This window comes from Streptopelia decaocto, assembly GCF_964273445.1.
Source record: "Streptopelia decaocto genome assembly, chromosome: 11".
In the NCBI taxonomy this organism is placed as follows: domain Eukaryota; kingdom Metazoa; phylum Chordata; class Aves; order Columbiformes; family Columbidae; genus Streptopelia; species Streptopelia decaocto.
The window spans coordinates 19,262,472-19,288,276 of NC_138666.1; the positions used below are offsets into that span (position 1 = coordinate 19,262,472).

At 41.6% G+C, this 25,805-nt stretch overlaps 1 protein-coding gene across 5 annotated transcripts in view; it reads right to left on the reverse strand.

Annotated features, from left to right (window-relative positions):
* Window positions 1-1,239: 1,239 nt before the first annotated feature.
* ADAMTS18 (ADAM metallopeptidase with thrombospondin type 1 motif 18) overlaps window positions 1,240-25,805 on the reverse strand; it is a 73,129-nt gene continuing 48,563 nt past the window's right edge. For all 5 annotated transcript variants that reach the window (XM_082062591.1, XM_082062590.1, XM_082062592.1 and 2 more), the window contains 7 exons: window positions 17,485-17,626; window positions 15,879-16,005; window positions 10,922-11,126; window positions 8,483-8,674; window positions 7,994-8,206; window positions 6,425-6,572; window positions 1,240-3,248 (listed from right to left, as the gene is read on the reverse strand). In XM_082062591.1, the coding sequence (XP_081918717.1) occupies window positions 3,133-3,248; window positions 6,425-6,572; window positions 7,994-8,206; window positions 8,483-8,674; window positions 10,922-11,126; window positions 15,879-16,005; window positions 17,485-17,626 (1,143 nt within the window). In that variant the 3' untranslated portion in view covers window positions 1,240-3,132. The remainder of the gene's footprint in view (window positions 3,249-6,424; window positions 6,573-7,993; window positions 8,207-8,482; window positions 8,675-10,921; window positions 11,127-15,878; window positions 16,006-17,484; window positions 17,627-25,805) is intronic.

The following is a 25,805-nucleotide window of genomic DNA, read 5'->3' on the forward strand; positions in this document are numbered from 1 at the left end:
TTTGTTGAAAAATGAAGGGAATACGGGATGTAGATCATGTTACCGTAAAACCGCATGCAGGGAATTGTTCATCTGTCTCCGACATTTCATGTCTTCTGGGCATCCGAGATAGTTGAGTTTGATTTACACAATCAAGCCATTCATTAAATATCTGTTTGAGTTGAGGCAGATGCATCCTTTACCTGAGTGATGAAATCTGACTACAGGAAGTGGAGTATTCGTTTGTGAAAAGAGCCCATTCTGCTTTATAAAGTGAGCCTTGCAGCAATGTACTTCTAGAAAACTGCCAAGCTTTGTATACCAAATAGCGTTGGAAGGGCTCGGCAGTAAAACAGTTGTGGACTTGGGACTGATCCAACCCCACCATAGCACATCTTTATGCAATATTTCCTCTTTCAACATCCATCTCCAACACTGTAATTCACTGACAACCGTCAGTTCATTTAAATTCCAAAATTCTAGCCCAGAACACAAAGTAGTTTAGAGTCTGAATTCTTGTGTGGGCATATTAATTATTTAAATCACTAGTCCAAATCTTGTTCAAAGAGAGCTTGCTGGGAATCTTTCACGAGCAGACTGATCTATTGCTTATTATTGCCTAGTGGGTGATGCTGTAAGTCAGAAGCATGCTCAGTATTTCCTATCAACACTAGCCAATCCTGCCTTCTGTCGTCAGAGAACCGAGTGTTGGTGAATGAAGGGAAAAATGGCCAATATATGTTAGAGAAAGTCTGTATAAAACGATCCAGTGAATTTACGTCGTCCCTACTAGGGGCTGCCTGGGAAACTTCTTAGCAGAGCCGTTTTTAGAAAGATACAAGTATCCCAGGCAGATGGGAGAAGCTGTGAAACCTAATGCGATGTTGAATGAGGCTTCTTATCTTGCAAACCACCTTGCAGAGAAACACGTGCAGGGAAGAATCGCGCTGGTTCTGCGACGCGCAGGTTTCCGCTTTCCTTGCTGAGAGGAGCTATAGGTCAGTTTTGTCTTGCACATGGGGGGAGCAACTGTATTTCTGTGTGTTTTAGCGTTTGTGTTGCTATGAAAATAAGCCCATGAAGTCAGGTCCGTATTGCCTCTTTGTGCCTGAAATGGGCACAATCCAATTGCTTCAATGGTAGGGTGGTCATCCAGATGAGAATCATCTTCTGCTCTTAAAAGGCAGCTACAATGTATCCACGCTGTTGAGTAGCTACTACATGACAATCAACACAAAAGCAAATAAATGCATGTACAACTTCTATTACTTGATATTTACTTATAACCTCCATATTTTATTCTTGAATTTTACAATTCCAAATATAATGAAACAGTTAGAGTACTTTATTACAAAGCTGATAAAATAATTAAATATTACACTTATATTTTTTGCTTTTTTTACACCATAATTCATACTTTGTGACACTACCATTTCCTGTCCTCGGATGTCACTTAAGCAAGTGAGCAAAGAAATATAAAGGAAAAACTATGCATTAATAAATTAATTATTTTACATCAAATAATAAAAAAGGACACAATTGCAAAAACAAAACAAGAAAAACCTCATAGTTTTCCTAGGAAAAAAAGGTTATAATTACACAATGTCCAATTTTGAGACAGAGCGATGTAGGTTGAGATATGTTTCCAATCATCATTTCTTAAAGTATCATAGAATAAATGTTTTTAATTTAAATTGTTCAAAAGGAACTGCTAATTTTAAGTGCCCACTGTCTGGTATTAGTGCTGAGCTGGCTAATCTTACCCTGAAAAGATACTTTAAAAAACCAGTAAAACTGAACTACATTCATCAAACAAAGTTGTGGGATTGGGTGGAATTAGATAAATATGCCCCTCATAGGAAATTACAGCAGGACGCGGCTCCGTCTCCGAATGGGTTTGGCAAATGGGTCGGGTGTTCTTTCAATGCAGAAACTTCTAAGTTGTACCATTTGATATATAGTGTCACCAAACATCTCAATACTGAATGAGTACAAATATCATTATGCTTACAGTTCTTTTGTTTGCTGGTGCATTCGGAGTTAAATAAAACTATTAGGAGGATGTATAAAAATAGAATTGATTTTTATTCAGTTAGAATAAATCATCCACTTTTTTTTTTCATATAACCTGTGTGAATAAATAACTACTTAGAAAAGTTTAGCATGAATTAATGGACTGCAATATTCTTGCTATTTCCTTTGGGTAATGGATGAATCAAATTTGCAGAGAGATTTAAGACTGAAAGGAAGACATTCTTCAGTATCTCGGCATTCCAACAACCTAGCTTCTGAGAAAACTACTTTAAAATATCAACTTTAAATTACAAAATTACATATCTAATGAGTTTAGAAAGTTGAAAACATAACCAGTGAGCTCAATAACTCTGAGTTCCTTGAGTTAGTTGCAGTATGAAATTCTATTTTACTTGTAACACAGCAATATTAAAAGTCCAAATATTCTAATGGTGAATGTTTCTAGGAATACGTTTCAAGTTGCTCTTTAACCACCTCTGAGTTTCCACACAAAGCAGAAAATGAATTCTTCAAAACTTGCTTTTCCAGCAGCAAGTCTAAGAGAAGCACCATGTATCTCTGTAGTGCACCATTGACTCCTCGCGGCCCCAGGCGTGAGGTTGTGTTCAACAACAGCCGCGGGCGAGCGTCCTTCGGTGAGCCTGTGAACACCTTCCTTACCCTGGGACCACAGTACCATAGGAAATAAGAAAGGAAATGCTTTCGGTAGCAGGATCTGTCGTGCTGCCATGCTGTAACCTTCCTCCTTGAGCTCCCGATCTCTTCTGCGTTCTGGTAAATTAGCCAGAAAAGGCTTCCTTACCTTAATTTCTTCCTCAAAACACACAACAGTGCAAAACGACACGTCTAAAGAACGAAGAACTGCCCCTCGAGTCTCAGTGTTCAAGTGATCTGGAGTACCCTGTACTTTAGCGAGGTCAGCAAATAAAGAAAAAAAAATAGAAACATTCCTTTTTCAACATATCCAACAATTACTGCACCTCAAACGTTCCCTCAGAAAACACGTCTCTTCCATCAGTGGTTTATGTGGCACCATGTCTTGCCTCAAAGCAAAGTTAATTCCAACGTAAATTGAAGAAGAGAATGCTGTCACTGAAGGGTTCAGATAACACGCTGCTATCAGTTCTTCTTTGTGCAAGATTTACAGCATTGCTTGCCGTAAAATTTGTGGTTACAGACACCATGCTGGGGTACCAGATGACACCACGTGAAGAAATCCACACAAGAAGGATCGTCTGAAGGAAAGAAAGCCAAGCAATATGGTAAGACGGTGTTTATTGAGACTCCAGGTCAGGCAATAGTTCCGCACACCCGTATGCATTTGGTAGTACTAAAAACACGATGGGAGGCTCAATTCAAAGAGGAGCTAAGAACCAGCTTTCAGCTCACAAATACTAGTTGCTTTTTTAATTTGTTAAGGGATGTTTAATTTGTTGATTTGTTAGAGACAGAGCTAATGTAACAGGAGGGTCAGAGGCTAAAGGAATTAGCACACGGTGCCAGCCACGTGCTGTGTCCCAGCGCTTCCCACAAGGACTCATTTCCCTGTTTGACTATGCGGGGAGGCCCAGAAATCTCTCTTCTTAGACACTTTAGTTTGGTGGCATGAATCAGGCTTTTAGGAATTTGACTATAGCATGTTGGTGAAATCTTAATTAACTGCAATGGGAGATGAGACAGGCTGACGATGTTTAGTTCTGAAAAGCCTAGCTTTTAATTGCAAATATAAATAAACTGTATTTTTCAATTAAGATTTTATTTCACTTAAATTTATGTACAGACCGTTTCTCCATACAGCCCAGTTGCTTTAAAAACATTTCATAGCTGCTGTGTTCTATAGTTTTGTAGTGGATGCTTTCTGTTTCTTTAAAAGAGCAAAGTGATCATTCATGTGGATGATTTATAAACAAATTCACCACGTCTGCAAAAGCAGTAAAGACATTTAAATGAGGTTTAGCAAAATTTATAGCTAAGCTGCAATCTCCTGTGAGCATGGGAAAAGATTCCAGTTCACTCTCAGAACTACTGTTTACATGGTCAATAAAAGGAATTTAGAGGGAGACAGTGAGGAACAATCTGGGCACCGCTGTCTGTGCTCCCAGATCAGCTGAGCCACACAAGGTAAACGCTCCCTCCCCGACAGCTTCTTGTGGGCCAGGACTCACTCGGTCCTTCTATAGGAACTTCTTTTGATTAGTCACTACTTGCTTGGGTTTGTTTAATTCCCTTTTATATAATGGCAAAGGTGGGTCTGTATACCTCTGTCAACCTCAAATTTATTTGAATGAATAAGAAAATAATTTAATAATAATAATATATTTTAAAGATGGCATTTTATTCCTCTTTTTAAAAACAAAAGCCTGTCTGTAAATGCTAAAGGTATGTAAAGAAAATACCCCCGCAGCCCTTTCCTGCAGAGCATTGCAGCATTGCTTGTGTTCAGCTGGGTGTCAGAGGGGACGGAACGGGGAGTTCAGCACAAAGCGAGGAAAGCTGTTCCGATTAAGTTAGGAAAAAGCTCTCCTGCCATGGAAGGTAATTTTGTTTAACAAAAGACTGTATAAGCGCGGAGGAGGCAAGGTTCATAAATCTCCATGTCCCTTTTGAAGATGGGAGTGCAGTGCTACCATTACAGAGGTATGGCCAACACCTTCACCCTTGGGACCTAAGCCAAAGACCATTGGAGTGAACACAAAGAGTCCCACAAACTTCAATGGCTGTGGCTCAGGCCATCAGTTCCTTATTTTTATTTACTCAATATTGATATGTTGTTTAAATTTCCCTTCATTTTAAGCAGTTGGATTTACTAGGAGTTATGGTGACCGTAACTGCATCTAACAGAGGGATGGAAACGACCCAGTTTGTCTAGGAAAGTGTAAACTCTCCCTGAAACAATAATTTCTTGACTGTGATCACTGAGCTGGAGCTGCATGGCTGATAATAGAGACTGATTTGCTTCAACGTGATTCCAGCACAGCTGGTTCCCTGTTTTCGCTGGTTTAGACAGAAAGTTAGAGAGCGGTGGAGAGAGAATTGATCTCTAGAGCCTGACGACCCAGTTAAAATGAAGGGGAATGGGCTCCTGCAGATGTGAGGAGAGAGGAAAACAGGCCAAAGCCAAAATTAATAACAGACATTACTCCAGACATGAAATATAGCAGAGGAAGGCAGGGCTGAAAGAAAAGTGCTTGCTATATCGTGACAGAAAACAATGTAATACAGAAACTCCGAGGTACAGCAGCACTTTTTAGGAAGGTTCATTTGAAGTGTTGAGAACATTCACTTATAAAAACAGCAGAACTATTTACTTATCCCTCTTAGGACTGTTTCATCTCTATATCCTTGTTTGGATTCAGGTCCCCTGATGTATCAGTTTGACACTCTGCATGTCTGGAACAGTCTGAGCGGAGCTGGGTGGGTTTTACAGGGTGCTGTGCACAGTGAGTGCCGGGAACCCGCACGGGTCAGGGTGCTGCTGGTGTCGATTTACGGGGTGCAGGGCCAGTGTGTGCCCTTTGTTCCCAACTCCATTTACCCCTTCTCCTGCAATCCGGCCTAAGTTTCATAGAGGTTACTTTCAGCTCCCAGTTTTAAAATGGTAACCAGACAGTTACTGTATGGTACTTTGAAAGTTAATGTGTAAAGTGTTTTAGCAAACTGAGCTAACCAGTGAATGGACAAACCTGGACCTCCATGAGCTTTTTTCCTGCAGGTAAGTCACAAACTGTGATCAGCTTGTGAGCAAGTACATGGCATGGGGCTAATGTACCTCTCTCTGTGGTGTCTGAGATCATTTCACTTCCATCATTCAGAGTGACACAAAACATCTGATTCCTCCGGCTCCTCTAGAATCCCAAACACACTGAAGGGGCAGAAAGGGACAGAGCAGCCCCAGGTGGGACAGAGCTTCATTTCACATCATACGCTGATCAGAAGCAATAAGAAGAGGAAGCACATTCTAAACCAAGCATTTTTTGACTCCTGGGATATGGGTGCAATCTGAAGCTTGGGTAGACTGACAATAAATGGCAAGTTCTTAGTGCTTAGTTCAAGAGTTGCTATTTTTAATCATAAAACATTAGCAGCATAGTATTCTCCTGTGTTGTTCAAAAAGATAGCGTAAAGATGCAGAACCAAATGACATGCCTTTTTTTTTTTAACATATCCCTGTTTTAAACTCTCCTGTCTCACGTACACTCCCAAGTCTGCTTTAAGAGGGTTCACTTTGAGAAGAGAGATGCTGTAGTATCAGAGAGTAACTGGAAAGCTGGAAAGTCTGGGAAAAACTAATTTGTGTAAGGAACACACCAAACAGTAAATCTTCAGCAGGTGTAAGCGCAAAGGGTGATTTTTGCCGGATATGGAGTTCTAGGCAAGCAGCGCTGCTGTGGCATGCAGAGCGGAGTTTTACCTCTTTTCCCAGGGATGGGGCAGAAGTTGGTGTTGCAGGCTCTCAGGACGGCAGGTTTCTGCTGGGGCGAGCACCCTGACGCTGGTCTGCCGAGGCGCAGGCACTGCACGCTCCGGGTCTGCACTCCCCCTCCACACGTCACCGTGCACTGCACGAAGGGACAAAGCAAAGTCGTCTTTCACTGCACAGATTCTCTGGGAGCCCATGAAAGCCGAGGAGTAACTTTCAAGGGCTTCGGATGAGGCTTTCAAAGACAAAGGGGTCAGGATTAGGTGTGTTGCCATTCAGCAACCCCCGTCAGGACCGACTTTCCAAAGATGTGTGCATCTGTTCTCCCTTCGCAGAGTTTAGTTACATAAGGACTCTGATGAAAATTTGGTTTCTTACTTGGGCATCAGGACAGAAACTGAAAAATGTAGAAAACCTGTTCCTGATTGTCTGCACTGATTTATTTTGAACGCTGAGCCCCTCGGCCCAATCCTGCTGTCTGAACAAAGAGAAAACTCCCACAGGAGCCATAGTTATGGCAGCATCTGGGGAAAAACGCTATGCATTTACAGCAAGATCTATGAAGTATTTTTTAAATGAATAAGCCTTTTACTTGTATGTGTTTCATGAAAAGTTGTCTCTAAGATAAATGTGATCATTTTCATCTGATTGCAATTGTCAGGCATACATTGTTTCATGTAGATGTTATTAAATGCGTGTGTGTGTCATTGATATGTGACTCATAAAGCAGATAAGTTCCAGAAATACAGAAGCTTGTTTGCAAGAATGTAGAAACAAATACAGACTGATCCCATAATTAATCATAGTATTTAGGGAATTCCAGGCAATCTGTGCAGATGCTAAAATACACTGTGCATATAGATATGTAACAGTTCAACCACAGTGCAGTTTGAAGAAGACTGAGAAACAAGCATTGGAAAATGAGTGTGGAATGTAGTGCTTCTTGAGCATGAATAATATTTTTAGGTGACATTCTTCAGTTTCAGTAAAAAGAAATGAGCTGCAGCAATGGCACACGATGGACCAGCTGCATCATGTTTCAGTGGCTGAGTGGTGTGACCTGTGGGGAATGGCGACATGCAGGGTACGCCTGTGGACTGTTGGTGCTGGAGATGTCTCCTCTGCACAATTGAACGTTGGACTACAGCTCACTGTAAGACTGGAGCTGGCTTTACTGCAGGGAGCTTGGACTCACATTGCTTAAAGTCACAGTGGTGTGGTCTTCAGGATTTTACACCTGCCAGGTGTTTGTGCCACTCTCACAGTGTCCATTCTGGGGCATATGACACGGACTCTTCTAGGTTTGGTGCTCTCTAAGCCTGTACTGCAACCTCGGCTTCTCATTACGGTGGATGCACCGTCCAAGAGTCAACAGACACATCACCGTTGTTCTGTTCTTTAATGCTGTGCAGTGAAAAGCACTGGGGGATGCTACTTGAGCTACTGTGTAGAGAAACTTGCCCCTTTTTGTAAACTCCATAAAAGCCAAGACATGAAACAGTGCTAGAGAAAGCGCTAGCTGCACAGGGAGAGAGAGGTGAGAAAGTTTTCCATTCCTACCTGCTGCCAGGGTGAGGAATACCAGCCAGACACCATGTTGTACACTGTTTGTGATGGACAGGCTCCCTTGTTACACGCTTCTTCCAAGTTCATGTTTGGTTTCTTGATGTTCCTACATCTTCTCTGAGGAAAGGTGATCAACTTCCCATTGATGCTTTTCTCCACGCATTTTAGTTCTCGCTTTTGTACACCTGGGCCACAGGAGGCTGAGCACTGCAAAAGCAAAGCACACCTTGGAAATCTACAGAAACCCTTTCAGACAAAGGAGAACATATACGCAAGAGACCCCAAATTATGCGAAACTACAAAAGCATTATATAACTAAAACCACAAACAGCATGTTTCATAATGCGTAAACTGAAATATGGATCTAAGTCAGTGGAAGTCCTGAAAAACAAAAACATAGAGGGTACATCTAACCACATCCGGATGTAAAGAACTGGCAGCAAGGGCAGGCAAGGGAGATGACAAGGAGCTGCAGCGCTTTACCTCGCTCCAGGAAGAGATCACCCACTGGAGCCGCTCGTTTTTGGGGCAGCGTCCCAGCACACAGCTCTGCTGGGATTCGGGTTTGTGGTCTCTGCTGCACATACTTTCGGGCAAGATCTTAGCATTGGGAGAACCGGTACTTTTGCAGTAGACATCCCGCTTCTTAACACCTCTCCCACAAGTCTTGGAGCACTGTGAGGGAAAGAAAGAGTCATTTGAACCAGAGGAAATGAAAATTGCCATTATCTGTATTTTATAGCAGAGCATAGAAACTATGGCTAATGTGCTGTGTAGCTCCCATTATAGTATAAGTAAACTTGACATTTTATGGGTAAATAAGTAACAGTAACATCTGTATGTCACTTCTAAAACATTGTTCTAAGTGCTCTCTTAGTCTAAACCGTGAGCTCTTCCAGTCCCCATGTAGGACAGAAAAGCAATATCTCTCTTCCGCAGATGAGGAAAGCTGGACTGTGAGCAAAACGCTTTTTTCCCTGGACGGCATCATTGAAAGCTGGTCCTGACTTCCCATCGCACAATCTCCCACAGCAAGACGTTCTCAGCTATTTGTTATTTTGTCCTCACCTTGGCCCAGAGGGATGAGCCAGAGGCAGAGAAAACCACCCGGGGAATCTGTACATAATCCTTCACCAAATGAATCTCGCTACAGGACAGAATCTGATACAGACAATGGTGAAGAAGTTTGACCAGATGTATTTCAATTGCCAAGATTACAACTGAGGCTTAGGACAAGTTGCCAGTGAATAAATACACATTGCTGCACTTCGGTTCAGCTGAAAAGACATTCAATAGTTTTCATTGCCTTAGCGTACAACAAAACGCACAAATGAGCCATTTCTGATGAAATGAAGAAATAAACAGTCCTGAAATAATGCTGCCAGCTTTACACCTTCTTGCATCCTCTTCTAATTGTCCTCCCTGTTACTAATGACTAAGGTGCACATTCCAAAACAGAATCCTGCACTATCACCCTCCGTATTAAATCCCAACTGTTTTTTTGAAGATTAACGAAAGCAGAGTTGTACTGAGGATGCAGCAGAAACATCCGCATGCTGAAAACCTGTGGTTTTAATCTAACTGCTTTCATTAAAAGTTCCTCTCATTCGTGCAGCAAGGCTGGGGATTTTGCATTTTTTTCCTCTTAACTCCTTTGAGTCTGCTATAACAGCTTTCAGCTGAATCTTCACATCCTCACTAACTCGTGCGATAGGCCGGTTCACTGCACTTCAGCAGGACTTGTGAACTTAATTTTTATAGGCTTATTTGAAAATCCCAACTTGAAGTGTACACGTCCTCAAGGGAAGGAAAATAGCCTTTTTAGTATTATTTTAATTTTAGAGGAAGGAAAGTTGAATGTGTTTAAAGACTCGGCTGTTGCTTTCTAAGTATCTACTCATACCTGGTTTTTATAATCTCCTGCCACACTAAGGTTTCCTTCACATACACTGGAAGAAAAAGTCACTTTTTGGCTGTTCAGACGCTGTTAGGATGGACTATGGAGTAGTTACTCATCCACCATGGGACACTAGAGCGCGCTGCCCTGAGAGGCGGCTGCGCTTCTCCGCTGGGAACGCTCAGGTCAAGGCGTTCTCGGACGCCTAAAGAGTAACAGTACCAAGAAGTGTACACACAAGGAATAGATGCTCCAGTAAATTTAAATCTACATTGAATCGCACTAAATGAAGGTGGAAGAATAAAAATAATGTAGCTCCTTTTGATATAAGTGTACCATGAGCTCTCTCTTAAATCCCAGGTTTCCCAGTACCTCATTTATCCTTACATTAACAGCTTATACCGGCATCAACAGTAATGAAAAAAGGGCAGAGATGAGGTTTGTGTAAGCGTGTGTGTGGTTTTAAACTGGGGCTGGTTTAACGTCAGGCGGTTCATGGAGCAGGGTGTGTGCACACAGAGTCTGCCCATGGCAACTCACTGCAGTGAGCTCTGTCTGCAGGGGAATAGCTACTCTAACAAAGGCAAAGATACAGAAGAGATTAGCGAACGTCAACCAGAAATTTATCAACCCACAATTCACACATATGTGTGCATGAATATGCAATCTAACCCCAGTTATTTCTTCGTCCTTTGAGTGCCTGTCATTTCTGAGAGAAGTTAATATTGCTGTGGGAAGTAGTCTCAGAGGGAGGTTAATGGCTTTGAAGAATGCACAGAGCCTTAAGTTATGAAACCAGAAAAAATTATCCATCTACTTGTATGTACCAAAAAGGACACGTGTCCTCTTCTGTCCTGGTACCTAGGAAGGCGAGTTAAAATATATACATAGCTTATGTATTATCTTAATGAACACTTGAGAAATGCTGATCTTCACAAAGTTTGCACTATTCCTTTTGAGCAAAGTTTTGGGCAATATTTTCATTATGCCAGCAGAAAGAACAAGTAAGTTTTTCTCCCAGTTACCTGAGACCACAGCCCAAGGCTCCACTCGGGGGGGCAGTCCTGGCTGTTGCAGGGCCGCACCTGCGCGGGGGTGCTGACGGGACACAGCGAGTGCGCCACGGCCTCCTCTCTTTGGAAAGCCCTTTTCTGGACGCATTGAATGAGACGGCTTTGTTGTCCTCCTCCACAGGATTTGCTGCACTCGCTCCATTCACCTGTTGACCAGCTTAAGTGAGAAAAATATACGTCCATTTAGCTTTGGAAAACCAACACACATGAGCCACCTATCAAATGTGAATCGCTCAGGACTCTGCTCAGCCCGCTCTCGGATGCACTGATATCTGTTCAAGCAATCAAAAAGCCTCAGTTACATAAGCTATCTTTAAGGCTTGGAGCATTTTGCTAGGGATGAAATAGAAGTCACAGAACTAGAAAAACCAGTATTACTTACGTACAGTTCCCATCTACCAGAACCGACTTGCCCACAAACCCGATCTGGAATTCCACAGGGACTGAGGGAGATGCTGCTGTTGAGGCTGGTGGGATATCTAGAAGATCTAAGGGTCTGGCTAACAAGTCACCATTCCTTTTTAACCACATCTAGGCTTTTAACTGAAAAAAATCTCTCTAAAACAGAAGAAGAATGATCCTCTGTCACTTTACCTGCTGGAGAGACCTCTAAATACACGAACAGGCGTGAGGCCAAAGAAGCCAGATAGATGGAGAGGAGTTCAATAAATCCATGAGGTTCGATTATTGGAAAGTTCTGCCCTTTGTCATGACATTTTTTTCCTTTTTACATCCCTCTCATAAGACAGGGTGGAGGAGGAAGATTCACCTAAGCGGATATAAGGGAAGAAGGGGCACGGCAGGGAAGGACTGGGACCAGTTTAGCTGAACATGCACCTCCCAACGCATTTGTGTGCCGTTACACTCACACCGGGCACCCAGCGTTGGCAACAAGGTGCCATCCAGGGCTGTTTATGTCAAAACTCACTGGCCTCTAAAAGAACTTGCTTTCTAAAATCAGCACTCCTGTCATTCCTGTCTGGAGGGTTTAAATGTCTAATAAATTGGGCAGACAGATGATGCGGAATCTAAATAAAAGAGAGGAAATTTAACAAGCAAATGCTGTTGGGCAAATCTCTACCCCAGTCGCAGGCACCCTTCAGTTACGTGTCATGGCACTGAAGTTACACGAAGTCTGAAGAACTATTGTGAACGTCTCGGGTTTGAAATGCCAATAGCTGCTCAGTATTTCTACTACTGATGCACTGAGCCGTCCCCAGACCTTGTGGACACTTTGCTAACGTACAACCAAGTGTCTCTGTCCTCCAGGCTTACAATGGAACACCATAAATAACAACGCAATGATAGGAAAACAGAAGTGAAGAAACAAAGGAGATCATGACTAAATTATTATTCAAGTTGAGAACTCTTATTCAAAGGCAGGACTGAATTTAAACTAAAGATTTTAAACCAGCACATTGCCACTAAAAGGTTCTAGTCTCAAATTCAACTGTGAAATTAAACCCACTGCCTGTCTCTTCATGTCTGCCTGAAAACAAAGCTAATTTTTGTTTGTAAAAAACATATAAAAAGCCTGTTTCGGGAAAATCCCTTTGGGAACAGAAGAAATCCCAACTCTCGGTCTAGTAACTTCAGCAACTGCCAAAAGCAGTGGGAAATATAAAAAGCGCTAATTTAAGGACAAAGACATACTAATGTGAAAAGTCAGTAGTTATGTAATTCCAGAACACGACAGAAGTTTCCTTTTCGTCTGTTTTATAAATATCTGGAGCATTGCAATACACACTTCTAGAAAAAAACTTATTGTTTTAACCCATTCTACAAGTTTTAATTGTTTTGCCTGGACGTTTCTGACAATGGCGATGGGTAGAGCAACCAGAAGTGTTCATTCTAACGGTTTACTCACTGTAGCTGCCCGGGACATTCCCCTCCTTGCAGAGGAGAAAGCAATAAACCTACTTGAATGTCCTCTAGTAAACCGCCATTTTCCAAGAGTATCTGGGCTGCGATCCAAGAGTATCTTTCATTAGCTCAAATAACCAAATAATTATGACCAGATTTGGCAGCTCTGAAATCCAACAACAACAGCGTGCAGTTCTGCCGCCTCTCTGTGTTCTTACTGTTGGGACGGTAGTTTGTTCCTACTCAGACTAATAAGTCTTTGTTCTTATGCAGCAATTATTCCTCTCTGACCTTTATAAGTCTGCAGTCTCTTTTATGTCACAAAACTGACACGCTTGTGTCTCATCTACTATTCACCTCCCTCCCTTGCCTATTATTCTTAACCATATTTTGTTTTGCTTTATTTGTTGGCTGTTAAGTATTCTTTGTTTCCTCTGTGGTATTTAGGAATACATGTTTTGCTGTTGGCAGTCTTGGTTCTATGGGATGTATTACATGCCGTGACTTTCTGGGCAGAGCACTCAGCAGAGATATTCTAGCATAGTTTCACTCAGCTGAATGGCAATCTGTTAATTGAAGACACGGTCCCACATATAGATCCTCCATACATGAATATATCCCAAGGATTTTTAAAATAACTAATTAGCGAGTTGAATAGATGGCTCGAGGATTTTACAATTTTTCTTTCTGTAATCATTTTAGGGTTCAACTCACTAACTGTTTTAAAGTAGTAAACCTAAGAATATCAGAGCAATTTCAGCATAAAAACATTTCCCTGTGAGTCAAAATTCAGCATTTTCAGTGACAGTGAATATTCAAAATACACCGTGATCTCTGGCTAATAGAAATGGGAAATTGTGTGTGTGGTCAATAGAACTGACTCTGATTTTGGTGAAGCTCTATAGCATAGCGATGCTGCATCAAAGTGAAGGTGTGCACCAACAGCTCAGGAAGACTCCTGGGAACATGACAGACACATTTCTGCGCTCATTGGATAAAAATACTTCTGGCAGAAGATAAGTCGCATATGAACAGATTGTGTTTGGCTACAAACATTACTTAAAATCGATACTGAGAAAATCATGTGGCTAAACACAATCTAAAGAAACTGCTGAAGCAGGAACTTGGGGCTCTCACGTCACATCTTACAGTTATTTAAATTTTCTCTCTATTGTTTTGTGGTCACAGTGTATAATTTGCCATTTGGATTTTGTGTACTCTGCTGTAATTTTTAAATTTTGCAGGAAATTCCAGACTATTACTGGACTATTTTCTAGTGTGTTCAACATATTACGATCTATGGATTTTTAAGTAAAACCAAAACCACTGTAGAACATATACATCTTTCTGCTTTGCCCCATCATCCTCTTCCAGACTAGGGGAGATGGGGAATGCTTCCTATTAAACTTCATTAAATGTGGTGCTTTATGAAGTATGGGGGGTGGCACTTTGCCAATTGCTTTTACAGACCATTGTGTTTATGACCGCAAAGCACAGCCCAGAGATGACACCAGGGCTGGAGCTTCCTCCATGTCCTCTGCCTTCTGCTGCCTGTGCGCCTCAAGGCATCTCCAACTGTCTTTATTTTCCACTGAAACACGTTAATATTTTTCATCTTTAGAAAAATCTCCTGTTCTGGAAGACAAAATGCCTCATCCAACATAGTACAGCTTTTCTGATCTCTAATATAAAATTAAAATAATGCTAAGGTTGCAAACTTAGGAATCCAGAAGTGAAAAAACCAGCAGAAGATGTCCAATGTGTCCTTAACTCTACCTGTTTATATTCTAAGCCACTTAATACTGTCTTTAATTATGTGAGCACACAACATTTTTTTTCCAAAGGACCCTTACCGCAGCTACCATAAATCAGTGTAACTCCCTTGTTTTTAAAGGAGCTCTGTTGATTTAGACCAGCTGGATTCTAAATGCTTATCTATACGTCAATGTCTTCCTTTGCATCTCACCTTTCTTTTCTTTTTCAGAAATTAAGATTGTTCACATGGGCAATGTCACCATATTTATTTTTGTGGGTGCCAGGAGCATTGCTCCTGGGAGCACCTCCCTTATGAAGAAAGGCTGAGGGAGCTGGGGCTCTTTAGTTTGGAGAAGAGGAGACTGAGGGGTGACCTTATTAATGTTTATAAATATAAAAATATAAAAATATAAAAATATAAAAATATAAAAATATATAAATATATAAATATACAAATATATAAATATATAAATATATAAATATATAAAGGGTGAGTGCCATGAGGATGGAGCCAGGCTCTTCTCGGTGGCAAACAATGATAGGACAAGGGGTAATGGGTTCACACTGGAACACAAGAGGTTCCACTTAAATTTGAGAAGAAACTTCTTCCCAGTGAGGGTGGCAGAGCCTGGCCCAGGCTGCCCAGAGGGGTTGTGGAGTCTCCTTCTCTGCAGACATTCCAACCCGCCTGGACATGTTCCTGTGCGACCTCACTTGGGCGTTCCTGCTCCAGCAGGGGGATTGGACTGGATGATCTTCTGAGGTCCCTTCCAATCCCAAACATACTGTGATATGGTGATGATTTGTTTGGTTTAGATAGTCCTCGCCTTGGTATCGTAATACTCTGTGGGGCATTTTGTCCAAAAATCACTAATTACACTTCACAAGATCCTTTTAAGCTCATCTAATCTGTGGAATCTGAGTCACAGGGCCAAGCTTCCACGCAGGGAGAACCGCTTTACTCGGGAAATGGCCTTATTGCTTCAAGGTGAGCAAAGGTGGCAGAGCAGGCCTCCAAGAGCCGGAGGTTTGCTGAGCGCACAGCCAACCCCGCGCGGTGCCGGAGCCGCCGCGGCCCGCGGGAGCTCTCGCTCAGCAGCCCTACAAGTACCGCCTCATTATTATCCTTGGGCAAAGCCTACACAATTAACATTGTTAAACAATTACTGGTTTACGTTACAGAATAAAGCGGGTTCATCCAGCCGGCCATACACCTCTGTGTGCCTATCGGAGAGGAATGCTTTTGTGGCAACACATAGCAAAAAGGTACAAAAAAAGAAACAAAACTCACAACGCTGGGCAGGGATTAGTGTTGCATAGTTTTGTTTCACTTAAAGGCTTCGTCCTTGGGCCACAAAAGGAGGAATTAACTCGTGTACGATGATCTTCTAAACAAATTGCTTTGGCTGTAATGTGTCCTATGGAAGTAGGAGAAAAAAATACAGTGAAATAAACGTTTACTCAAACTATAAGAGAAAAAGTAATAGGGAAGAATTTTAACTTAACAAGCCCAAGCTCATCCCTTGTACAATTACACTGACTTGAACTAAATAAAATAGGATTTAATTTGGCAACACCTTTTTAACATTAATTTCCTTCTCTGTAACACAGTTACTATTGAAGTCAGATGAAACATTCTAGTTATAAACAGCATATTTGCAGAATCTTCCCCCAGCGAAAATGCGTCACTCTTCAAGTCCTAATTCCTTGCAGAAACCGGCAGCACCTGATCAGAGCTCTGCTCATGCACATTGAACTGCAACGGAACGTTCTGCAGCTTTTTACAGTATATTTTACATGCTTCAGAATTCCACAGGTTCCTGTACCTGAACTCTATCTAGTGTCAACATCAGGACACATCACAGAGAAGACTTCAAATGCCTTTGATAGATTCATCCTGTGAGATGTATCATTCACCTCACACGTGGTTCACTGGGCACAGCAAGTCATATTTGGAAACAGGATTGTTTCCATCATCTTTGTATCTATGCTGCAACCTTCACTTGTTTCAAAGGGAAGCAAGAAAAATACAGGTGTCGTGTTTTATATCTGCAGTGCTGGTGGTGGGTCTTTCTTCCATAAACAGTTTGACAACACAATAGCAAGATACGCCTGAATTTCACCTGGACTTTTTTGCCAATACAGGAGCACAACACGGCATTTCCTTGGTCAGCCATTCTTATTCTTTGATATTAAAGACAACTGCATCATATTATCTTATTTATATGACCCAGTTCCAATTTAAAGGCCACTAAAATTTAAATTCTCAACTCTTTGTAGGACTCCCCAGATGCCAGTTTTCTGCTTTCATTGCACCCCAGAATTACTTGCACTGACAGAACAGCCTGGATTTAGAAAAACAAAGCAATGGTCTGCACAAAGTGAACACCTGGAGGAATATGGTGCTAAGAAATCCTCAACTTATACAGAATTTCAGACTTTGACCTGGCAGAACTCAATAGTTTTAATTAAACAGAGGAGCAGGGTGCAACTGTCAGTAAAGGTCTTGATAATATTTTTGTCTTCAATTACTCTCTACAGATAAGATAAATTTACTCATTATTTGGTATCTTTCTGCGTTCCCAAATTACAACAACATCAAATGACATATTTAATCCCCGCATTACTTCAACAGCAAGATATCATATGCATATGGATTGACCTAAAGAAAAATGACCGAGTCACCGTGACAGGAATTGAGAGTGCCATGACATTTTTACCACAAAGGAAGCACAAAGGTCCTTCATCTATAAGTTGGCAGATTAAAAAATAAGGTCCAGGTGTTCAGTGTAACCCCCTGTATGTACTGATACACATTTGCAAAATTAAAAGCAGCTGAGATGTTTGCGATGCTTTAAAAAGCGAAAAAGCCCGCTGGCGCTCCCAAGGTCACCTACCGCCAGCACAAGTAGCCGAGCACTCCGACTGCACCGTCACCCAGGAGTAGCTGTGCTTTCTGACAGCTGTCTTGTTTTCACTGTTGGTTTTGGAAAATGTATATTCCCAAGCAATCCCAGGATTCTTGCCTTGTAACAGGATCTATAGAGGGGTATTTGGGGTTCGTTCAAAAAAAAAAAGGGGGGGGGAGTAGAAGAAAAGGATTCTGTCATTCTGAAGGAAGATAAACCAAACATAATAGACACATAATATACTTACACACGCCATAATTGTTTAAGAAATTGCAGGAGACCTATTTTTTGATAAACTGAAAACCATCAAAGTCATTCCTAAACGGCAAAGCGTTTGCTTGGACTAACACCTGCAGGGCGTGTATCAGCAGCAGTTCAGCACCACGCTCCGCCAGGTCAGACGGCGTTGGGGGGCCTGGGTGCATCAGGGATCGGGGAGGGCGAGAAACCGCCTCCCACCAGCAGGCAGAGCCCGGGGGTCCTCCCGCAGGGCCTCCTGTGGACCGAGAACCCTTTGCCCGTTAGGTAAGCAAGACTCGTGCTCTACCGAAATAAGCTTGAGCAAAGCAGCAGTATAGACACGGGGAGGGAGCAGAGGTGCGTGGAGATGGCTTCCTCCCTTCTTCAGGCTGAGGGTATAAAACAGGTTCATTTCTTTTTTCCTGTAAAACAATATTTTTCTCTGCAGATTGGTTGTTGGAAGACCCTCAGCTGGTATGTTTCTCATGATGACTGAAGCTCCTACAGCTTCAGTCCAGGAGGGATCCATCCCTGAGGAGCTACAAGGGAAAAAGGATTGGAAAAAATCTTTCATTCATTATTTTAGCATAATGTGTAGAAAAAAATGATAGAAAGTGTGACTACTGACTGTAAAGACAGTCTGTGTCATTGAGCTCAGGGAGCCTGGGGCTCACGGGTCTCTGGTTTAGTGATCAATTATATTGCAGTTTTCATTTCGGCTACTTTCTAAAATTCACTGTATTCATTTCAAGTCTGAACCATAATCAATGCAAGATGCATGACCATCTGACATATAACTCAATTTGGAGAGAAATTTCTCTTTAAAAACATTTTTAGAAGCTACTTTTGGCAGCAAAGTGCATTTATAGTCATGCTTAATAAAATATTGCAAAAGTTTACAGTTACAGAGCTCTGCTAAGTTTTAATTCTTCACCAATATCAGCCTGGTCCTAGTAATATAAAGAGCAGGTGTAGCTAACCTCGGTTCCTAAATATGCTATTGAGAAGCACTAGCATTTCAAGTACAATTCCAACCTATGTTAATGAATGCCATTCAAAATATTAATAAAATATCAGTTAAGTTCACATGTTGTCTAACCCGAGGGCTTAAGCCATCCATATAGGTAGAACTGAACTCTGTATAGACTGGGTTCATAAAATAGCAACCAACTTGCACTTCTGCCATTTAAGACCAAGAAATATAATAACACTTTGAAATGCAGCCAAGGGTTTTAAAGTATTCTGAAAATGTACTTATAGGAAAACAGAAATTACCCATGATGGTGAAAATTCAGACCAAATTTACACGACCTGCAGCTCAGTAATGCTGAACGCAGGAAGGAGCTGGGCTGCGGACTGTTGGCTTTGCTAGAAGAAAGAAAAATTGACGCTATATTTGCCATTCTTAGTGGCCAAAGTTTTTATTTCAGTCAGTGGACCTTAATAATGATCCAAATGGAGAATATAGGAATTAGAAATCTAAAAGGCAAAGTACTTCCAAAAGAGAGAGTTTGTGCCGTTTCATTGGAAGAGTCACATTAGAAGAACTTCCAAGCATGAATACATTAAAGTCTTTGATGTGAAGGTTTTCATCTCACCCATCCAAGCACAACTCGTGAGCACCTCACAGCACCTGTGGGATTATGGAAGGAACGGATCTGAGAGTGATTACTGACCTCTGTATTTTTACTGAATATTCTTGATAGAAATAGTATTTCTGTATTTGCTTTAGGGGTGAGTCACATATGTCTGTTTACATCACAACTGTTTTACAATAACCGTATTAAAATCAAACTCTCTGAAATTATAGGACGTTAGATCTGAGGCTGCTGCGTAACCTTGCGCTGCCCGCACAGATTCACAGATTCACCTTGTACCTTCTTGCCAGAAAGCCTCTGCCATGCTCACAGAACGCCCATAGTTTTTATGCTCGTTCATCAATGTGTGGTTCTGTGCCCTATTTGCCGGGCTCTGTTCAAACTGTTACCAACGGAACGTCTTTCAGGACCTTTCTTCTTCCTTCACTATTCACCACTATCTGATGTAAATATTTCATAAGATTTAACAGCCCCTTCAGATGAAGGAAAATGGTTCTTCAATACACACTTTTATTCTTACAAAGCTGTCCAACTGCTGATATCAAAAAGTCCAACTCTGTTAAAACAGCTGTTCACAGTCACTTTGAATCTTGAACATCAAGTCCACGGGCATTAGAGTTTCTAGGAAAACCAGGTTGCAATAATAGGTGTTCACTCTACTGTCCTTCTCTTAAGGACAAATTGAGACAAATATCTAACGTGTAAGGTTTCTGAACATGTGCTTCAGGAAAAAATATAGTGCATTAACCCTTACAAGAACTGAGCCCTGGAAAACTATTCCTAATTAAACCAATTTTACTCTTTTTTACAGAGCAGACCTCAAAATGCTTTAATTTCCTTTTACTCATTCAAAGGTCTATGAGTCCAAGGTATTAGCACAGATCTCAGCATCTTGGGCAGCCAGAAACAATGTCAAAGAGCAGCTTTATTTTCTCCTTTCTTTTAGAAAAGATCTGGCTAATGTATGAACAAAGTCAGATTTCTCTTTCATGGTCCTATGGGGAGGCACTGTTTCCCATTTCAGTAGGTGCTCTGTGTTCCTTCAAGTGGAGACTGAAATTCTATCTGGCCTTTTAGTAAGTCTGGAGTCAGAAGAGGAGGAGGTTTTGTCCTTACCTCAAGACCTTGTGCAAGGGTTAGCCCTTGTCTCATTTGATTCTGACAACTGTCATAAAACTCTGCTGCGTCACTGGCCAAAAAAAACACTAAAGCTTAAAACTTCTCTAATAAAAATATCTCAATGCATTAGACTGAACACTTGTTTTCTAAAAGTGCTCTTTACGTTTTTATAGTAGAGGCAAGAAACAGAACAAATGCATCCTGAACAACAGAATTCAGAACGCGAGAGGATGAGAAGGGAAAAGCAGCAACCAGTTTTACTCCTGTTAGAGCAACATTCTCCTGGTGCTTCAGCAGAAAGAAGGAATGAAGAGGAAATGATCTCGGACGAGTCAGAACAAGACACATTCGCACCTATCGCTTCAGAGAACAAGCAGCCAGGGATGCAGAAGCTCGCAGGCTGTGGGTGAGAGCTGCACGCAGCCCGGCCGGGCCACACTCCCCTGCACTCCTGGCCCCAGCCCCTTCTCGCACTTGGGAGAGCGGGCACATGGTGACGGGCACGAGAAGCAAAGTTCCTCTGCGGTTCCTCATCAGCAGCCCAAGCCAGAGCCCCTTCCCACCCACCGGCCACCGGAGGGAACGTTACCAGAGCAAGAGCTGCATCACGGTCAGCTCTCCCACCTCCTGTATCACCCCAGCCACACAGAAAAGGGCAAAATCAAACTCTGGGAACGTAGTGGAGACAAAATACTGTCGGGCACAAAATCATATACATTCAAGTCCCTGGCACTCAGCTGAAAAATAGTATAATCTAATGTTCAACCCAGTTTTCATCAGGACTGCAATACTATTGCAAAGTTGCAATTTTGCCAAAGTAATAAGTGTATAAAAAGTTTTCTATCGGATTTTCAAACATTCATTATAAAGTCCTTCCTTAACAAGCCAATAACAGGTCTGCACATACAGCCAAGTTATCAGACCTACAAATTTGGAAAGACCTCCAGTGCTAGTCTACTTAACTGGATGCATTCCAGCATCTCTTCAGCCAACTGGCATTTGCTCCCAAATTTACAGCTGGCAAACAACCTCCTTAAACATTTCCAGTTCCTCAACAGAGCTGTTTAATGTCTACCTTGAACACAGCAGCCACCTGACTTCAGACACAACACTCAGCAGCTCTGACCGCAGGGCGCACAGTTATAAAATTTACAGCTTCTTGAGTTTGAAAACCACAGACTCTGTGGCTGGAATCTGCCACATCTATTGTGAAGAAAAAGAACTGTGGGCACAAAATGTTAAAACAATGGATAAATTGAATTCTCCCTCGTACCAAACCTTTTCCCTTTGCTGCTGATTTTGATTTCAAAGCTAAACCAATAAACTTTCTAAACTAGCTGTGCCTCTGCTCCTTTGTTGAGATTGCTTTTTTGCCCACGGCTATCCTAAGTTTCCAATACAATACACCATTTTGCAGGTAAAATTTTAAAAGAGCCTATTGACTTTGCTTTGTTATGACTGACTCTGTGCTTTTCAGGTGTTTTTTACTGTAAGACGTGTACGTGAAGCTACTTATAACACACTGAATTAAAAGAGATTAATTTACACAAGATAAGCTCCTCTTTGTCCTGTAATGTTCTGTCCAAGGTACGGGAAAGCATCCTAACGCCTGGCATGGAACAAGCTGAAAAAATGACTCATTATCTCTGTAAAGGACTGACAGGTATTTACAAATCATGTACAGAGTGAAGCTGAGCATAGAGAAAAAGCCAGGTAAAGGAATAGCTGCTGTTGACCCATATGTGCTTCCTGTAGTTTCATCGTTACTCATTCTGCATGTGCATAATTTACAAAACAGGCCCAAACTTTGAATCTCAGCAAACATGGCAGCTTAGGTCTGAGTCTTCAGATTGCCTTCACATTTCCTGGGCCACCCCCGTGCTCTGTAAGTCTTTGGTAATTTCTTTAGGTGGATGTAACAGTGAAGTGGTCTGCAGTGAGGCCCCAGTCACACCAGTAAGGCAGGAGCTGGTGTGGAACAGGAGCGCCTGCCTGTGTTACGCTTGGGAGACCTGCAGTTTTCATCCACTATGACTTTCACGAATAGTGTAACAAACATCCACCATCCTACGTCAGATTCCATTTTCTCTCTCTTAACTCAAGATTAATTCCATGGACTTTAATGAACGTACTCTGTTTTCAGTAGGGTAAATCTAAGCATGCAGCATATGATGCTGGTGGAAACCTGTTTAAAACAAGTTTTAAAACAAGGTTGTTGTCTTGAATGGGCATTTAATGGATGGGATCCTCAACAGGGCCTAATACCAGGAGCTTCAAAGGAAAGAGAGAGAACACCTGTTGGAAAGAAACAGTGAAGGAAGAATTACCCAGTGGTTACTTAAGCCAAACCTTAAAACAAAAGGGGTTTTATTCCTTCAATATTTCTAAAGTCACTTTAAAGACAATCTTAACTAAAAGGAAACTATTGTTTTTGAAGAAAGGTCATTAAAAGGAAAAAAAAAGTATCCTAGAAAGGTCCTGTATGATCTCATATCTGCTTCAGCTGTTTCAAATTTATCTTCTCTAAATGTATTAAATGTACAACTGTCAGGGATACTGTCCAGCTAATCTCTCCTAACTACAGGAGAACCCCTTTATCCGCTCTACTGAATCAACATCTGTATCTTGTAAGCGCATCTTACCTCTCCTTAGCTTACTTTCTCTGTAGGGGAAATCAGTACAAATTTATGATCTAGTAGCTAATAATAAATGTAATGCTTTATAACTGCAACTTGGCTTTCTCCCAGTGGCAGCGCGATCATCAGCAAAGCCGTTCCACCTGGCCTCCTTTCTCTTTTTTCCCCTATTGATAAAGAGGAAGTGATTTACTGCTTTTAGACCTCTTCCTATTTTGAAGCTCCATTCTCCTTCTCTTTCAGTGCATGTCTGTCTTTCTGCAAACCATCCTTCCATCTGACACTTACTGCTGTATGTAAAGAAACAGTATTTTTTCACAAAGATTTCACAATTCCTTGATTCAACATTTCACCACGTTTGAGACGAACTTCAGCGAGGGCACTGACCCTCCATCTGAAAAACTTCCCAGTGCTTTCTCAAAGTGGCTTTGAGTTTTCAAATCAGTCACTTCTCCATCCATTTATTGACAGACTGGAAAACCAAATTACTGAACTCCTATGTCTTTAAGTGGGTCTGTCAATCCCTGCTCATGCAACATTTTTCAAGCCCACAGAGCAGCGTTCTCAGCAGTTGGAGGTTCCCACCAGCAGCCCTTATTTGCAAAGCTAAATAAATGAATCATGAATTTACCGTTTGTTTCTCCTGAAGTTAAACATTTTTCAGTTAACAGAAAAACACTGACAAGGTCTTTAAATAGAAAGTGCTGACCTTAGATTACCTATGACCAAATGGCAGACAAATGAGCTGAATATATTCAACTACCTTAAAAAAAATCCAGCATGTTCCCATTTAAGATGAGACAATTATGCTACAGACACCACACTTTAAAAACATGGTATTAATTTCTGATCCTAGATTATCATTTAGCTATCATATTTCTACCCCGTTGTCTGTTATTTCATCTAGCCAAATCTGACCATTTTGGGAACTGCTTTCTGAATTCAATAATAGATTTCACTTCATCTTTTATTTGTTTCTACATACCCGCAATCACCAAAGTATCAATAACACTAACTGCAGCTTCAGAAGGATGCAGAGACACAAATCCTGAAGGGCACTGGGTTTCTGGGTCACCTCCTTCGCCTTCCCTCCACCTCTGAAATTAGTTCTTGAACAATTCAGAAAGGGTTCTGATGAATTCTGACATCTCATCATGCATCTACACTTCCAGTAGTTGTGGTGAGGAAATACTAGTCCTCCTAATTCCACATTCTTCTCACAGTATTCGTCTCCTCCTCAGAAAACATTTGGCCACTGCAGTTTGTATTTTCAGTCCCACAAGCTAGTTAAATTACAGATTCACTGCCCTTTGTCTTCTTTGGTATGACTCATTCCCAAAATTACATACGTTTAATACACGTAAATATATATATATGTGTTATTTCTCTTTTGTGACATTCCAGGGTAAATTTAAAAAGTGCTTTATCAGTTTCTTTCTTGTCTCTTATGCATTTTTAAGCAGCGTTTAGGACTGCAAAACCTGATTAAAAGATACAAGCTCAGCTGGACTATTGAAAAACCTGACAGAAAAACAGATGTGTAGGAAGATACTGTACAATAAGATATCAATACAAAACTTTTCATGGAACTGCAAGCTGAACTTACATACAAGGTTTTGTTGTTTGGTTGGTGTGTTGGGGTGTGTGTGTTGTTTTGGGTTTGTTTTTCCTCACTCGGGTCTCCTCCTCTCCCAACACACGCTGCAGGTGTCTCCTCCAGGATCACACTTTGGCGGGTGGGTGCGTTTCCAGGCGGTGATGGCCCTGAGCGGGGCTGGCCAGCCCTGCCCGGCCCCTCCGCGCGGAGCTCCGGCCGCGCACACCCCGACCTGTGGACCCCGCGGGCTGAGCCGCGCTGGCAAACAGCCCCAACCCCACTGCCCGAGCCAGCGCGCTGACGGCCAGCACAACCACCACTATGGAGTTAAACAGGCACAAGGGGTGTCAATCTGTCTTTCAGATCGTGGTGGAATAGCAATAAATACACCTACAAAACCTTGTATTTTCTGCCCAACGGAATAGTAAAAGTTCCTCCATTTATGCCTGCAGTTCATTCCATTTCTCGATACCTGCAGTGCGCATTTTTACAAGGGCTCGCACTGGAAAAACACTCATCTAGAATAGAAGTATTAACTCTATTTTGAATAGAACCTAATTAAAAAATGAAGAAAAAAATATACCCGTAGATTACAGGAGCAAGTTGAGGTCCAAACCCTGGAAAGCCTTATCTTATTGCAAAGCAACTTAATTGGATACCAAATTGCTGGTAGGACTTTGTTTGTGTGCTGCTTCGAAAATCACAGATAAACACAAAGTGACAATGAAGTACAGCAAACAATCCCTCCTTACACCCTCCTGGCAGTTCCTGGCACCTGAAGTCGGATTTGGTTTATCGTAACTGCTGCAAACAGACCTTCAGCAATATGTGTGTTTTCTCATAAAAGCACATTTCTTTTGTTTTCTTTGACATTTTTGCTGCTTAAGAGTAACTGGTAAATCACAAATAATGCAGATCTCTGAACACTCAAAATTTTGCATTTTTTCAGAATTCAGCTTGTTGAATGTTGGTTAAATTATTGAAAGGAAAAAAATCTTAACTGCAGCTCATAGATATATATCTATATAATTGGGGAATACGTAACTGCAACATTTTCAGTCGTTAGAATCCCTGGTTACCAAGGCCAGTGGTGGAGGTATTTCAATAAAAATACAAGGG